The 16,503-nt window shown below is 41.6% G+C and overlaps 1 protein-coding gene across 4 annotated transcripts in view; it reads right to left on the bottom strand.

Annotated features, from left to right (window-relative positions):
- Positions 1–312: 312 nt before the first annotated feature.
- The window catches only part of BARD1 (BRCA1 associated RING domain 1), a 57,608-nt gene continuing 41,417 nt past the window's right edge, over positions 313–16,503 (bottom strand). For all 4 annotated transcript variants that reach the window (XM_053364459.1, XM_053364486.1, XM_053364468.1 and 1 more), the window contains 5 exons: positions 13,862–13,973; positions 11,163–11,298; positions 8,936–9,028; positions 2,266–2,363; positions 313–887 (listed from right to left, as the gene is read on the bottom strand). In XM_053364459.1, coding sequence (XP_053220434.1) covers positions 555–887; positions 2,266–2,363; positions 8,936–9,028; positions 11,163–11,298; positions 13,862–13,973 — 772 coding nt within the window. In that variant the 3' untranslated portion in view covers positions 313–554. The remainder of the gene's footprint in view (positions 888–2,265; positions 2,364–8,935; positions 9,029–11,162; positions 11,299–13,861; positions 13,974–16,503) is intronic.

Raw genomic sequence — 16,503 nt, 5'->3', positions numbered from 1 at the left:
ATGTGCTAAAGGCTTAAAAATGTTAGTTTTAAACTGACTTGTGTGCTCAGAAATTTACTCTACCACTGCTGCTGCTACTACTACTATTATTAAAACCAGCAATGATAAACTGCATGCAAATTGTATTTCAATTCAGGAATGGAAAAGCTGAGGCCCTACAACTCAGCTGGACTACAACTTCTTCAGCTAGACTACAACTCCCATCATTCCTGATCATTGGCCACGAGGGCTGGTGGGAGCTGGAATCCAGCAACAACTTGAGGGCCATACCTTCTCACCTCTGCACAAACTCAGGTTTTAATTTAAATATTACTGCTAACTTGAACTAACATTTCAATTGATCCTCCTTTAAAAAAATATGTCTGCCACTAAAGGGGTCTAAATTGTATCAAGTCTAACTAAATCTGGAATGTGTGTCCTCCACCCCCAAAATCATGATATAAATGAAGTGAATCTGTTGCTTAATAGTTGTTTCTAGGCTGAGGTACATAATTTCAATCTGTCTGAAAAGCAGGGCGGAGCTAAAGATTCTAGCATCACAATGCTGGAATTTTTTATTTCTTAACAGGTAATAGCTGAAATGACACCACACAGTCTATAAGCCACTTAGACGGTGCCTCCCAAACCTTTCCTTGCCGAATTTTCTCTGGCTTGTAGTTAGAAGAGCCATCGTAGATGATATACTGTGTGCAGGAACTCTGGTCAGAAGCAATCTCAGCATGATAGGCTACAGTATTGATTGTCTGTGTCACATCACTATCCGATTTGGGTTTCCTCAGCAGTATCTGTCCTCCACCTGCTTTCACCAATTCCTTCAGATCATCTTTGTTGTGCTCCTTAAACATCCCCAAAAAATAGAAGTAGCAGCCATCAAACAACTTTGGTAACTGAAATAAAGAAAGGGGGGAAATATGAAGAGTTGGTCACAAACAAACAGCCAGATTTTTAAAAACCAGAAGCTGTAATACCGTTTCCTTACATTACATCTTTCTCTCTGTGTGTGTGTTGATGTCCAAAGTCAAGTCCCCCATCATACTCTGTATGAGCAGCAGTCTTAAAAACAGCAGCTGGCTCTGGCCCACCTGTCACTCTGCCAAGCCACAGGCTGATGTGGCCGACATGGTTGCAAAGTAACTGCTCAGCAGGAACGCAATTGCTCAGCAACAGAATACTGACAAACAGTGCAACTTTTGTTTGGAAAATGAGGTCAGATTGACCGGGAAAAAATACCGTTGAAAGGAAGTTAGAGAGGAGACAAGAGGCAGGAGCCTAAGGGAGGTAAGGGAGGCCAAGGACTAAGAATTGCTTGGGGGGGGGAGCGTTATATTAAATAGGGGAGTTAATTGACAGGAAACCCCAAGGGGGGGTGGAAAAGGGCAATAGGAGATATCATGGTCTCAGCATCCCTAGGAACATCAAGAGGAGTTGTGCTATGGTGTGGGAAAGGCGGGAGACAGATAGAATGGACAAAGGTTACAATATAGAGCAGGGTTGTCCAATCAGTCGACCGCAATCAGCCGGTAAATCCCTGGATGATTGTGGTTGATTGTGGGTGATCTTGGGATGCCAATTGATCACATGATGAAAAAAACAACTTAAATTCTCCGCCCCCCACTGCCCTCACTGTGTCTTGGGAGTTGGACATGCCTGATACAGAGTATCAGAACAGAAATGGTTGTTGTTGAGAATTCATGCAGAGAGTGCGAAGAGCGGAATTTCATACACTGATGAAAAAGAACCACCCAGATCTTAGCCTCTAGTCACAGATAATTAACTAAAAAGGGTTACAAAGTACTCTCATGAGATTTCACAATCAAGAAAATAACCAAATGGAAAGCAAAACAGGAAATTGTTTAAGCTATATTTCCCCATTTCAGATGCAATTTCTTCTCAGTAAGAACTGAAAACTGGTACCTGAGTGTACCAGGACAAAAACACTCAACCAAAACCCCTGGGGTACCAAGGGTTGGTGAAAGGTGAAAGCTTCAGCTCTTGGTTGTTCAGGCAGCATCTTGTATAAATGTTTCCCAGACTTACCTTGAAAGCACTCTAAAGTTTTAGCAGCATATATGACAACAGAAATCCATTAACAGGTCAAAATCGCTTTGGTTAGCAGCTGTACACCACTTCTCAAAAGCAAGTGCTGGAATAAAGTATACACCTTTACTTCCCCCTTAGCCTGCACAGGTGGAAAATAGTAAAGGGCTACAACAACATCATATGGGCTACAAAAGCAAACTTGAAGGTTAACAAAGAAGCTCTCACCAGCTGCTCTTTGTTCAGTCGGCCTTGGCGCGGGCCACCATCTATTTCATACTTCTCTTCTTGCTCCCGAGCACCTGTCTTCAGACAGGCATCTACCCCTGAAATTTGGAAGAAAAGATGGACAGAGAGGAAATGTAGTGATTTATTTTATGCTGATAAAAAACCCACTGTAGGAAGCGATAGCAACACTAGGGAAAGTCATGCTGAAAACAAAAGACAAAAATCAAACCCTGATAGAATGACCAGATACGGAACAGAATGGAATATGGTTGGCTTGAAAGAAGGACTTTATGTCAAGCAATTGTTGCAGTCTATGCTGAAAAGTTTCAATAAAAAATAAATTAAAAGAAGGGAGGAAGGGAGGAAGGAGGAGAGGATAAATAGCGGGAGTAGAAGAACTTCTTTGTTACACTGCATGTTGCCTTATACAAAGTCAAAACATTGGTACAGTAGAAGAGTGGCTGGCAAAGCTCTTCAGGATTTCAGACAGGAGTTTTAAATAGCCCAGCACTACTCAGAGACTGAACCTGGGACATTCTGCATACAAAGCACATGCTCCATCACTGAGCCACAACAACACTTTTCTCAGGGCTGAGTGGTAAGTCAAAAGCTTCTCGACAAAAGGGTTTTTATTTTATTTTAAGTAGGATTTGAAGGAAGAGATTAGGCGGCAGCATCATGTAGGTGGCTCTGGGAGACATACAGCAAAGAAAGAGCAGAGTTGTTTGATGGAGAAGGGGACCTGAGAAGCTTAAGAAGAGAATGCCATAAGCAGGCAGATATTGGGATATTTCACATGGGAATGGATGGCCATCGTGTGGGCAGTGCCACAGAGGGCCTTAAATGGAGGGTGAAGGTGTTTGTGCTTGATCCAGGACTAGCAAGAGTAGGGATTTATGGAGGGGACATAACACAATCTAAACAAAAAAGATGGGTGAATCTTTACAGGCATTGAAATAACTGCAAGTCAAAGTGTGTGTGCCTGAGCTTGAGTGCCCACCCTTGATGGCTAGGTTTGCTTTTGGATTTCTATTTCTGGACAAACTCTCCTAACCAGTCAGTTGGCCTTGATCATGATTTTTAGCACACTGATTCTTTTTGCACTTCAGATAATTAGTCCTAAGAGGAATTATGTTTGAACAGATGATGGGTTTGGATTGCTGCATTAGAAATCAACTTTAAATAATTCAGTTTTGCATAATGGGGAAGGGTGGGAGTCAGCTTAGCTGACAGGGCTTGCAGGCAATGAATGCACTGATGTTTTATATAGTACTGTCTCCGTATCATACAAACATTGTTCAAGAAGAAAAGCAAAAGGTCTGGTATGAATCATGGTAGCAATGTAAGGGTCAACTGGCTTGGCTATAAAATTCTACTTGCACAAGGGGAGTCTTACCAATTTCCCCCACTCTGGCTCCAGCTGAGAAACTTCTGAGCTCAGAAGCTTTGGGAGAAATGTGGGTGCAGACCACTGGATTGGCCGTGGCTGGGATAGGAAAGCAGCACTGTCTGCACAGAACACCATACAATTATCTGCATTCAGGCTATATTCTTTACAGCACCTGATGCAAGTAAGAAACTTCCAGCTTAGAAAAACATCAAATTATGATGGTAATGGTATGAACAATGTGAAACAGTACAGTAGGTCGTACAAAAGGTTCAACTTCTTTCTTCTTCCCCACTTCTATGTAACCCTGATGCAGTATAGTAACTACTATACTGCTAAAGGCACATAAATTCAATTGTGGCAGTGTCGTCTGCCTCTGCTGCCTTGGGGCATGCCTTCTATATTCCTTCCCATTATTTCATTGTTGTGACTATTTCTGGGACTATGCTAAGGGTAGGATACAGGATACATTATTCTACTGCATCCAGGTTGAGATGAAGCTTCACACATTGCTGAGTTTTTGCCAAGAAGGAAGGTGATCAGAAGCACAAATTATAATACCGGCAGCCTTCTTTGGTGCCCATGATGCAAGTAAGATGTTTTGTTCTTTAAAAAAGAAATTCTTTAAAAAATGGCTGCATTTTAGCTATGAGATTTTGGAGATAGTTGCAGCATTCAGTTATCCAAGCATTGATTTCTTAAGTTAAATCAACTGTAAGCATTGGCTCAATTCCAACAGCTAATCACATGCTAAGAACATTTAGTGTTGATAATGGAATCACAAAACATACTCTACCACTGTTCACTGATTCATGATCCAAATCCATGAGGATTAGGATATGATACAACCATTGTGTCTCACTGGAGGGGAAGCCACACTTCCAGCAGAAGCTCATCCACCCAAAAATGGACTGACTATGCTAGTGGCAGCCAAGGTAACTTTGTCGCAAAATTGAGACTGAGGGAGCAGAAAAAGTACACGCACTTGACCATAACACGCACGTAGTTTTTAGAGGAGGAAAATCCGTAGGCATGCCACCCGTAGGCATTCCCTCCATAACATGCACAGACATTTCCCCTTACTTTTTAGGAGGAAAAAAGTGAGTGTTATGGTGCAAAAAATACAGTAGACTTGGAATGCACTGAAGTCCCTGGCCCTGCTGATTCCAGAGAGCCGTGCTCAAACACTGAGCTGTCTTGTTGGCCCATCTTGCTCAGTTTTATCTGAGGTCTAGTTCAGTTTTGATACTCAATATCTTTTTTTTACTGGCAGTTCCAGGATCCCCAAATTATCAAAAATATTTTGATGGCTCTAATTCAATGTATTCATTTGTTTATTTATTTAGACAATTCATATACAATTTAATTACAGTTGTCTATAAATTGCGTACAAGAAACTCAACACAATGCTAATAAAAATCAGTTAAAATTGTAAAATCAGAACTCAGTTAAAATGCCTGTTGGAATAAAAATGGAGCCTTCTGTAAGATCCTGTAAGTTCGACAGGAAGGGGGATTGCCTGACCTTTACTGGAAGGAAGTTCCCTAAAATTGGGCCCACAATACTGAACGCAGGTGCATCTGAGTCAGTGGGGACTCCAAACAGTAGTTTCCCCAAAGACCTCAATAACCAAGCAGGGGAATAAGGAATCAGGTGGACCCTTAGGCATCATGTTCTCAAGGGCCTTCTAAACTAAGGCAAGAACCCTGAACCTGGCCCTGTAGCATATGACCAGCCAGTGCAAGGTTTTAAACACTGGAGCTATCAGCTGGCAATTGTCTGTTCCCATCAACTGTCTAGCCATAGCATTTTGCACCAGCTGAAGCCTCTGGATGAGGCTAAAGGGTAGCCCACATAGAGCACATTGCTATAACCAAGTCTTGAGGCTGTTAAAACATAAACCACTGGGCCAGACTAGGACTGCCTAAGAACAACTGTAGTTGGCATGCCAGCCTTGGCTGGCAAAAGGCACTCCTAGTCAGAGAGGCTACCTCAGCCTCCAGTGATAAAAATGGATCCAGGAGCACCCACATATTCCAAGCCTCTCCTTTCAGATGAAGAACCACCTCAGCCAGAAGAGACAACTGGCCAAACTCCCAGACATGGGAACTACCAACTCACAGTGCCGCCATCTTCCCAGGGTTCAAGCTCAGTTTATTGGCCCTCATTGAATCCATGGCTGCGCCCAACAACAGTCCTGATCATGCACAGGCTCTCCTGACTCAGATATTATTCTATACAATAACATGTGCCTGCTCAGCCATAATAAACATTGGGCTCATGTATTCTCTCTCCCCGCACCCCAGTACAGTGATACCTCTAGTTAAGAACTTAATTCGTTCTGGAGGTCCGTTCTCAACCTGAAACTGTTCTTAACTAGAGGTGTGCTTTCGCTAATGGGACCTCTTGCTGCTGCTGCACTGCTGGCACACGATTTCCGTTCTCATCCTGGGGCAAAGTTCTCAGCTCGAGATAACTCTACCAGGTTAGCAGAGTTTGTAACCTGAAACGTTTGTAACCTGAGGCATTTGTAACTCGAGGTACCACTGTATTCATTTAATACCCTGGCTTCAGCATTCCAATCACTGTTTAAATGAGTTCCTCAGTTACTGATGTCCATGACATGATGGCATGACGTGGTGACTTAAGAGTGTTGTGCTGTTTGAAAGTATTTTAGGAAACATTAGGTTCTAGATGAAACCAAGGGATTCAGCTGGAATCCTATTGCTTTCAACTAAACTTAGGCAAGTTGTGTCTCTAAGCAGCACCCATTATGTCCTTTCCCAAGCACTTATTTGCTGGCACAGCAAGTCTTAAGATCATAAAATGTTGTGTGCGCACTCTGATGAGATTTATTCCTCAGTTATGTCTAAGTGGACTTTGGCAATTGCCAAACAGAAGGTATGATAAATAAGCAAGAGTAAGAGGGGAACCATTTTTCCTAGACAAATGTTTCATCAGCAGGAGTCCAATTATTTGTTATAACAATCTTTAATGTGTAATGACTCTGAAGAAGACTAATAACAAAGACTGGTGGGAACAGATGGAACCATGGTGTTAATTACAGGCACTTAGCTGCATCAGACCCCATGAGTTATTCCTAACATTTCCCACCAGGGAGGAGAATCACTGACTTTTTAAAGTAGCATGTTGCTTACTAAGCTGAGAATATTAAGAGGCAGAACTGGACTAATAAGTAAATCCATACCTCATTAAATGAGTATAAAACTCTATGTTGGATGCATTGTTTGAAAGTGGTACCACACTCCATCTATGAACTGGAGAGAGGCCTGAAGTTCCCCACTTCATTGATGTCAAGATCAGTATGACTGGTGCAGAAATTTGCCAGCTGGGTTGCTCACCAGGGCAAGATGTTTTGAGTATATTACACCGATCCTGGCCCAACTGGCTGCCAAATAGTTTCTGGGCCCAATTCAAAGTTCTGGTTTTTACCTATAAAGCCTTAAAAGGCTCAGGACCACAATACCACAAGGACCAGTTCTCTCCATATGACTGACCCAAGCTGAGCCCCTTCTTTGTGTGCCCCCTCCATGAGTCCAGAGAGCGACAACATGAGAATGGGCATTTTGGGCAGTGACTCCCTGTTTTTTTTATTATTATTATAATATTATTATTATTATTATTATTATTATTATTATTATTATTATTACATTTCTATACCGCTTTACATTTTTAAGGAAAATCTCTTCTTTAAGAAGAATGGTCTCCCCAAGTAGGATAGCCTGGAGCCTTCATTATGTATCTTTAGGTGCTGGGCAAAAACTTTTCTCGATAAACAGGCCTTGGGCTGATTAAACAATCTATGGCTTTTTAAATGTGTTTGTGGAACTGGAATTATCAGTTTGTTTTGTTATGTATTTTGTGTTCTCATTTTGTATTTTTGTGTTGCGAACCGCCCTGTGATCTTCGAATGAAGGGCTATATACAAAATTAATTAATTAATTAACATTTTTATTATTAACAACACCACCACCACCACACTATGGTCAAAAGACTGATGCTGATGCACTGGGGAAAAAATGTGTACAGCTCCATTTAAACAATGGATTGAATATATGACTACACTTGCAACTTATGAACAGATTGCTTTATAAACATAGACTTTTCATGGACAAGAATAATGTCCTCTGAAACGCATTTATACAAAACATAGTAGGTTAAAAATAAACATATATGTATTCAGATAATAATGATACCTATTTATTAGGTAAGTATATAAGGAATTGTAATTGTTAACTCTTATAATGATGTAGTATACCTTTTCTTTTTTCCTTTTTCACATTTTATTTTTATTCTATGTTGTTCAATTAAACCGTTCTTTAAAAAATCTTGAACTTCACTCATTTAAACTGTGTGCCAAATCTTTTTGGGCAGCAACTCAAAGGAGTAACCCTGAATCTTAAAAACTGCACTTCACTGTGTCATAGCACATCAATAATGAAAACGACAGAGCAATTAATATGGAAAGGGGTGGTGCCCATTTGGCATTTGAAAACAGCATAGTTAGATCTTTAGCATCAGCTAAAAAAGAAGATATAGGAAGAAAAGCAGTTCTACTTACATCTATAACCTGCTCAGCCACAGCATGTGCTGTAATGCTCTGATGGTTTACTCCTGAAGGCATACTCTTCCATTGTCTCCTGAGACAGGCAGATGCCAACAACCTCAGGTGGAAGCAAAGCTCTCAGCCTCTGGGATGTTCCGCTCAACAGCAGATTCATTACAGTGGTACCTTGGGTTAAGTACTTAACTCGTTCCGGAGGTCCGTTCTTAACCTGAAACTGCTCTTAACCTGAAGCACCACTTTAGCTAATGGGGCCTCCTGCTGCTGCTGCGCCGCCACAGCACAATTTCTGTTCTCATCCTGAAGCAAAGTTCTTAACCCGAGGTACTATTTCTGGGTTAGCGGAGTCTGTAACCTGAAGCATATGTAGCCTAAAGCATATGTAACCTGAGGTACCACTGTATTTTCGTTCTTTTCCCCTTAAGCTGTCAAATGTCTTCACTAATAAACCAAGCAGTTAACAGCTGCATTCCCTACTTACAAGCAAAAAGCTCTGATTAACTCAGTGGCATTCCATTAACAATAATAGGAGGCACTACACATTTTCAACAGATGGAGTAACATTTAGCACTGAATTCTTGTCATTCACCTAACAAAGAACCCCAGGCTTTTAAAGCATTATTGATGTATTCATATTGTCTTTACTCCTTATGTCAAAACATGTACATTTTTTGTCACAAGACCATCTGGTTACTTACACTGAAATGTCAAGATCCAGCATCCAGTCAAAACAGCCAGCATGCACTTCATAGTACTGCATGTAGAATTCTCAGGGATAACAACATGTGTCACTAAAACGGAAGACAGATTATATGAAGCCCCAGTAATATTAACTACCGTATTTTTCACTCTATGAGACGCACCAGACCATAAGGTGCACCTAGTTGTTGGAGGAGGAAAACCTTAAAAAAAATATTCTGAATCCCAGAAGCCAGAACAGCAAGAGGGATCTAGCTTCTGGGATAGCCTCTTGCTGTTCTGGCTTATGGGATAGCCGCACGCAGCCTCTCCCGGGCAGCAGGAGGAAGGCTCCTCCAAGAGCCGTGCTCCCTTTAAAGAGCGCACGGAGCGTGTGTGTGGCTCTTTAAAGGGAGTGCTGGGCGGAGCCTCCCGCTCCGTAAGACGCACACACATTCCCCCTTACTTTTTAGGAGGGGAAAAGTGTGTCTTATAGAGCGAAAAATACAGTACTTAAGCCACGTATTATGTAAAAAAACGTAAGATGCAAGTCAGATCCCTGTTTAGGAGTCACCGCTGCTATTTCAGGTCCATAGGAAAATGCCATTCAGTGGCAAAAACATCCTCACACACGAGTGGAGAAATAATGCACAGGGAGAGGAGCAGTAGTTTTCTAGGCTGGCTGCTTTCTGCACCCCATGGGGAGTTGATCTCTCTGACCTTGGGGGGAAGGCTTTGGGGGGGCTGCCATACATCAGCAGACCATCACACAGTGCCATTTGGAACTTGGCTATTATTTTGAGGCTTTCAACATCTCTCTTCAGAAGCCCATAATTAAGTTATTAGACAAGTTTTTAAATGCAGCAGCACATAAAAATAGTAATCAATAAATGATCAACATAATGATGTATATCCTTCTTCTGAAAGCACTCATCCCATAGAATTGAAACAAAACAAAACTAGAATCCTATCGCAGGCATCATTATTCATACTTGGAAAAATTGTGAATGGGCTAAGTATACTCACCCGGAAGTACTTCCTTCCGAAACACAATTATTGTATGCAATCATTTATAAGACTATTTAAAATGCATCATATGGGCCAATTGTAAACTACAATACACAATGCAGATGAACGTCCAACTAATGACATGATTGCTCTATGGGGGGTGAGGGCTGCACTCCCTTTCTCCAAAAAGTAGCCCCCACATGCAGCAAGGTTCACAGGAATTTTGAAACTCAGGGGCTTGTATTCAATGTAGCAGTAAGATTTTTTTCATCTGCACAAGCCTTTCTGCTTTTCTGATGAAACCATTTCCCTAGTCCTCTGCCCCCTGCCCAACACACTGTTCTGGGGGTTCTCCTGACCTTCTGGGGTAGATATGGGAAGGTGGGGAGGAGAGGGAGGAACTCCCACTGCACTCGTGGGAACTGTGCTGGCTTCGGCTAGTGCAACAATTTAGTTGAATATGGTCCATAGAAACGACAAAAACGGGAAAGGATGGGAACCAACTAGACATATGCAAAGAGCTTTTCTGGGTTTACTGTGTAATCCTATGCATGTTTATTCAGAAATAACTCCCAGGAGAGCATGCATAAGATTGTAGCCCTCATTTTGTAAAGCAAATACAGCTAAAATATATATCCCCTATTTTTTCAGTTCATAAAATCCAGGTCTAAATAAAAAGCTCTACATAGGCCATGATGCAAGCTTGCCAATTATGAGTAGAAAGCGCTTCCAGAGGTGCAGAAGGGGAGGAAATATTCCTTTCACCAGCAGCCCAAAGTGTGGGGAGGGGGAGAGCTGAAAAATCCACTACACTTTAGACCCTGTCTATAATTGCACAGAGATAGAAGGTCTTTGAGAGATGAACTTTGGCCTAATATCTCTCTGCATATCCTCCTTAATGTACAGAGGGCACTTTAAGAGACCAGTATGAAACACAAGGAAAGGGAGGAAATGTCCTCAGAAATTAGAACGTTTGTGACTGTTTAGGACTCTTTGTTTGTTTAACTAAAATTATTAAATTATTAAATTTATATACCGCCCTTCAGCTGAGAATCACAGGGAAATTTGAAGTATAAAAACACAAAAATATATAATATAATAGCAAACAAAACACTACCCCCGTTTGTTAATTAATTAATTAATTGTTAATATTTTAATTAACATTTTGAAAGTGAGGTTCTTAAGTCCTTGAACAAACTAAATTTAAATAAAAAGGGCAGAGACAGTCATAAAACTTACCTGTGCTGTTAAATGCCGTACATATTCTAGCTTTCAGAACCTTTGCCAATTTGCTCAACAATTGCTGCTGAACTGGATTAAGACCACTTCCAAGGAGAACAACAGGTCCTTCTCTCGGCTGATTTAGGCTTAATTGCTTTGCAAGGACAAAAAGGGGAAAGCGTCAAGTCCTACATAAAGCCAGCATCTTTTCCTTTTGAAGGAGCAACTAATCTCTACTTGACATTTCTATTAAATAAGAAATAACTATTTTGACATGAACATAATTCATGGGAGCACTGCAGGACGTAAACAGACAGAAAAACAAATATTGATGAAATCTAACAAAGCAGCACTAAAGGGACAAAAAGGGTCTTATGGCAGTTTCCAGTCATTTAAGTTTTACATAGCTGGCCTTCTGAACCTAGCAACAATTTTAATAGGAAGATACACCAAAACCTACTCTGGAGGATTGGGGGACCCAGAGTAGATTTTGGGAAGAGCAGTGGGCTGCAGGGAGGAGGAAAGGAAGGAGACATCCCACTGCAAGAGATGAAGTCTGTCACATGATGCTGGATTTCATTGCCTGTGAAAATCAGCATAAAATTATGAGACAAAATACACCCATACCAGAAGGCAGAAGTGTAAGCCAGGGACAGCCAACGACTGGTCCCCAATGCAATCTTACCTGGTCCTCAGTAATCAAGGTGCATTATTATTAATTACATTTATATACTGCCCTTCAACCAAAGATCGCAGGGCAGTTTACAGTATAAAAATTCAAAATACACCACAAAACAACAACAACTAATAATAACAACCCCCACAGACACATTTTACAGGTCATAGATTGCTCAGCCAGACAAAGGCCTGAATGAAGAGGAATGGTCTTGCCTGGTGCCTATATAGATGTAGCTAAGAGTTTGCATGTCATTTCAATGTTAAGAAAAATAAAATAGTTTTGCAAGATGTAAGAAATGGAGCTATTGAGTGCTGCCTTTTTCTTCATTTCACATGTACTGTATACATAAATACAAATAATTGTGTACAATGTTATGCCTGGGCTCTTGTAATACACTCTGGCTGGGCCTTGCTGCTACGTGTTATCACCTTTTTAATGGCTCCCGATCAGTCATGAAGCCTCAGTTTAGGCAGGATGCAGACAGTAGCCATCCCTCATGTAAAGACCTGAGCAGAATAAATTTTGCCTCCCCTGAGAATGTCTAGCATAAGCTAGGCTCTCCACAGATACAGCTGTCGCTTCTCGCAGTCAGTTCTGTGACCTGTGGCAACTCCATTCATGGAGATTCCAGTTCATATGAGGACACATTCATGAGCATTTAATGATAATTATATGTATAGTAACATAAGGAACTTGATCATTTTAAGCAAATGATGAAATTGTGCAGGACTTTAAAAAAAAATGAAGCTGGCTAATCCCTCTATCAGTACATAAAAGAATCTAAGTCATGCAGATTCTTACAGCACCTAACCTCACACATTACATTTGCTTTCTCACATCCTAGGCAGTCATTTTGAAGGTAAGTGATTTTGAAACTGTCTGCATGTAGCTAGATATCACACCAACACTGCAAGTAGCTATGAAGCCACTATTCCACTTTACTGGACTGTTCCATTAAATAGTATTGTCTGTTATGGCATTAAACGACATATAAATTATCAATACGTTCCCAGAGAGGAATATGTATTATGGCATTATCTTCTTTCCAAGTTCAAAAAGTACCTGTGGGGAACAGAAGGTACAAACTTTGCCAGGTTTCCAAAACATACAGGGAGCCTTCACAGATGATGGAGGGTCCCCACTTCACACAGTTGCCCTCCATGAGATGGTGGTGGAAAAAATGGTGGAATGGAGGCGGAGCTAGCACACTCATTCCACGGGTCCCATTTTCCAAACCCCAAAAGGCAGCACCTAAAGACAACTGCTGTTGGCAGCATAAGGACAGACCACAGCAGCTCTCTCTTAGGGCCAGAGGGGCGATGTATCCACTGGGCAACGTCCACTGCCTCATCGGGATCTAGGGCTCTATGACAGGAGCGCATTCAGCAGGCTTTTGAACTGACATTTGCTTAGCCACATGTGGTGAATCAGAGGGGCAGTCTTCTGGTGAACAAATAGTGAAACTTCTATGGAACAGTGTTAAGTAGTTACGGTACCTTCTTTCAGGGTGAGTTTGCCAAAAAAGATTTTAAAAACATATGTATATAGTACGTCGGTAAGTGGACTAAGAAAGCTTTTGGGGGGAATTCATTGCCAAAGAAAGTCCACTGGGTCATTTCTGTGATGACTTTGACCTAGTCAGCAAAGAAAACACTTTTGCCAGTTGTGTGGAATTTTATGACTCTTGCATTCATAGTGCTGCTATTGGCTATGCTATTCCCCTTAGTATTTAGCTACTTTACCTGTTCCTAATATGTTTGGATGCTTTTATATTATTACTACCCTTGTATTGGTTTTTTTTTTTTACTCTGTTTATTGATTGGCTATTATTTTAAATGAGGTTTTATGCTTCTGCTTCACAGATTGCCACCTAACTTCTGTTGTTTTAGTTTTTGTGTGGCCTTTATTGTTAAAAGCTGCCTTGAGTGCTTCAATTTCTGCATTATGCACAATCAATAAAGCTAAGTTTAAAACATAATTCCAAAGTTCAGTTTAAAGGAGTTTTTTTAAAAAAATAAAAAAAGGTTTTAATACTTACTTCTGGACACTGAGTAGTAGTAGTAGAAGAGTTATTCTTTGCTGGGAGCATCAGAAGTGATTTCATATTTTCTGTTTCAGCATAATCCACAGGTTTGTGACCAAATATATTACTAATAAAACAAGGACAGATGGATTTCAAGTAAATAAGTGTTGTGACTGAACTCTTAACTATCTGGAAACAGTTGCACTATATATTTTCTGCCTTCTTAATATGCAGTTTACAGAAAAATTGAATGAAAACCCAATTAAAGCACTAAATTTAGGACAGATGGATTTAGCATAACAAGCGGCTGCATTCACCATAAAAAGCAGGAGGTGGTACACAAGCTTGAAACTTTGTAATTAAGTCAGTCCTTGCCAATGATCTACTGTTTGCACACTCATCATACACTGATTGGAACTTCTGATATGGTGGGAATTCAAGCTTTAAAAATACAGAAAGTGTATTCACTGGATCAGAAAAAGGAAAACCATTTTCTAGAACCCTTGCCCAAGAGTTTTAAGTGGCTTTCATTCCCAAGTGGTCCTGGGCTGCGTCTCGTTTCCTTTGCTGACTGAGCTTGGAGGCATGGGGCTCTAAAGGAAAACCACCACCCAAAGATCCACACTGCCATCTGCTCCAGCTCAGCCACCAACTTGTTTGCTCTTCTAGCACACGCAGCAGCCCATGAACTCGGCTGCTGCTTAACAATTTTACTTAGGACTTGGCTCACATCTCATTTCACAGCGTTGCCAGCCCCCAGTGACATCTGTAAGACGGGAGCAGGTTATATTATAAATGCGTCTGATGAAAACAGCAATGCTTAAAATCCTTTTCACTCTTGGGAGTTTCAAACCACTAAGGACTGCCGTGTTGCCTCTATTTCAGTATAAATCACCAGCACAGTCATTTGGCCTCACTTTAATTTAGGGGCTATATTTAACATCAACTGCTATAATAGACTTCAGATGACATGCCCAGAAGAGAAAGCAAATATTAGTTTATGTATAAAAGCACTGGCTTAACACCACAACAGATGGCATGATGCTTCTATCTATGAAGTGCTTTGACATATTGCTATAGCATCCTCATAGTAGGAAGGAGGTGGGGGCAGGGGAAGAGGGAGAGGGAGAGGGAGGGGGGAGAGGGAGAGGGAGAGGGAGAGGGAGAGGGAGAGGGAGAGAGAGAGAGAGAGAGAGAGAGAAGCATAAGCTCTTTTTCACTTATGTCACGGGTGGCCAGGCTAGAAGTTGTTGAGCTTTCTTTAGGGAGGAGGAAAACCCCATTTTTTAGGGGTTAAAAAAAGCTTTAGGGAGGACTTCCGTTTTTTGGGGGGTTAAAGGCAAGGGACAAAGGGGTAAGGTCACTCACAATAAGATCGTTATGGATGAAAACAGCAGCACAGAGAAAGCTTCGTCTTCCCTTCCAGAGATCAAACAACAATGGAGGGCGGGCCGAGGCAGGAGTCAGTTTTAATGACGCTAAGGAAAGGGAGCCAGAGATCGACTGTGATCTACCAAAACCTTGCAGGGATCTACCAGTAGATCGTGATCGACCTGTTGGACATCCCTGACATGTGAAGGAAGAGACCACAGCTCAGAAGGGTTTAATCCCTAACTACCGGAAGGAGTCTCAAAGCAGCTAACATTCTCCTTTCCCTTCCTCCCCCCAACAAACACTCTGTGAGAGGTGAGTGGGGCTGAGAGACTTCAAAGAAGTGTGACTGGCCCAAGGTCACCCAGCAGCTGCATGTGGAGGAGCGGGGAATTGAACCTGGTTCACCAGATTACGAGTCCACCGCTCTTAACCACTACACCACACTGGCTCTGAAGCTGCAAAAAGCAGCTCCCACTGAGGACAGATTATACAAGGCCAAAAGGATCAATTCTGTGATTCTATATACTTTCACCTGCAGGGGTGCTGCAGCATCCACAGATGCTCCCAGCCTAGGATCAGTGTTTCTCAAACTTGGGTCCCCAGCTGCTGTTGGATTATAGTTCCAATCATCCCTGACCACTGATCCTGCTAGCTAGGGATGATGGGAGTTGTGGTCCAACAACAGTTTGAGAAACACTTGTCTAAGTGGACATTTTGATCCAGACACTTACCAAGTAAACACCACCCATTTTGCATTTTATTTTATTTCTTCCACCTTGGAACCCAAGGCAGCATACAGAGCGGCCAGCCAGCCAGGTACTGACCAGACCCACATCTGCTTAGCTTCAGCAAGGTAGCAGCCTCATGTGCCTTCAGATCATACTCTGAATCACTATGGACCCCACAAGCAGAATTATGCCCATGCTCCCAGATTACAGGCAGGCTCTGGTGCTCAAGCAGTTGAAGGTATATTCGTCAGATTTATTTAAATCGTGCAAAATATTTTGTAAAAAATAATAAGAGAAGAATTAAGGAAATCAGTGTGGTGCAGTGGTCAAGGTGCTGAGGAGATCCAGGTTCAAATCCCCAGTCACTCATTGGATGGCCGGGCCAGTCACACACACAGCTTACCATACCTCATATAGTTGTCATGGCAGGGGAGCAAGGAGCAGGCAAACACACAATATCAAAGCCATGCTTTAATATTAATATTTATATTTATTTAAGTATAATATGCAGTGTTGATCATACTGAGAGCAGACCTGTTTAAATCAATGGAATGA

The sequence above is a fragment of the Podarcis raffonei genome, chromosome 1, assembly GCF_027172205.1.
Source record: "Podarcis raffonei isolate rPodRaf1 chromosome 1, rPodRaf1.pri, whole genome shotgun sequence".
In the NCBI taxonomy this organism is placed as follows: Eukaryota; Metazoa; Chordata; class Lepidosauria; order Squamata; family Lacertidae; genus Podarcis; species Podarcis raffonei.
The sequence above is the reverse complement of the archived record's forward strand: the minus strand, read 5'-3'. Positions and strand labels throughout refer to the sequence as shown.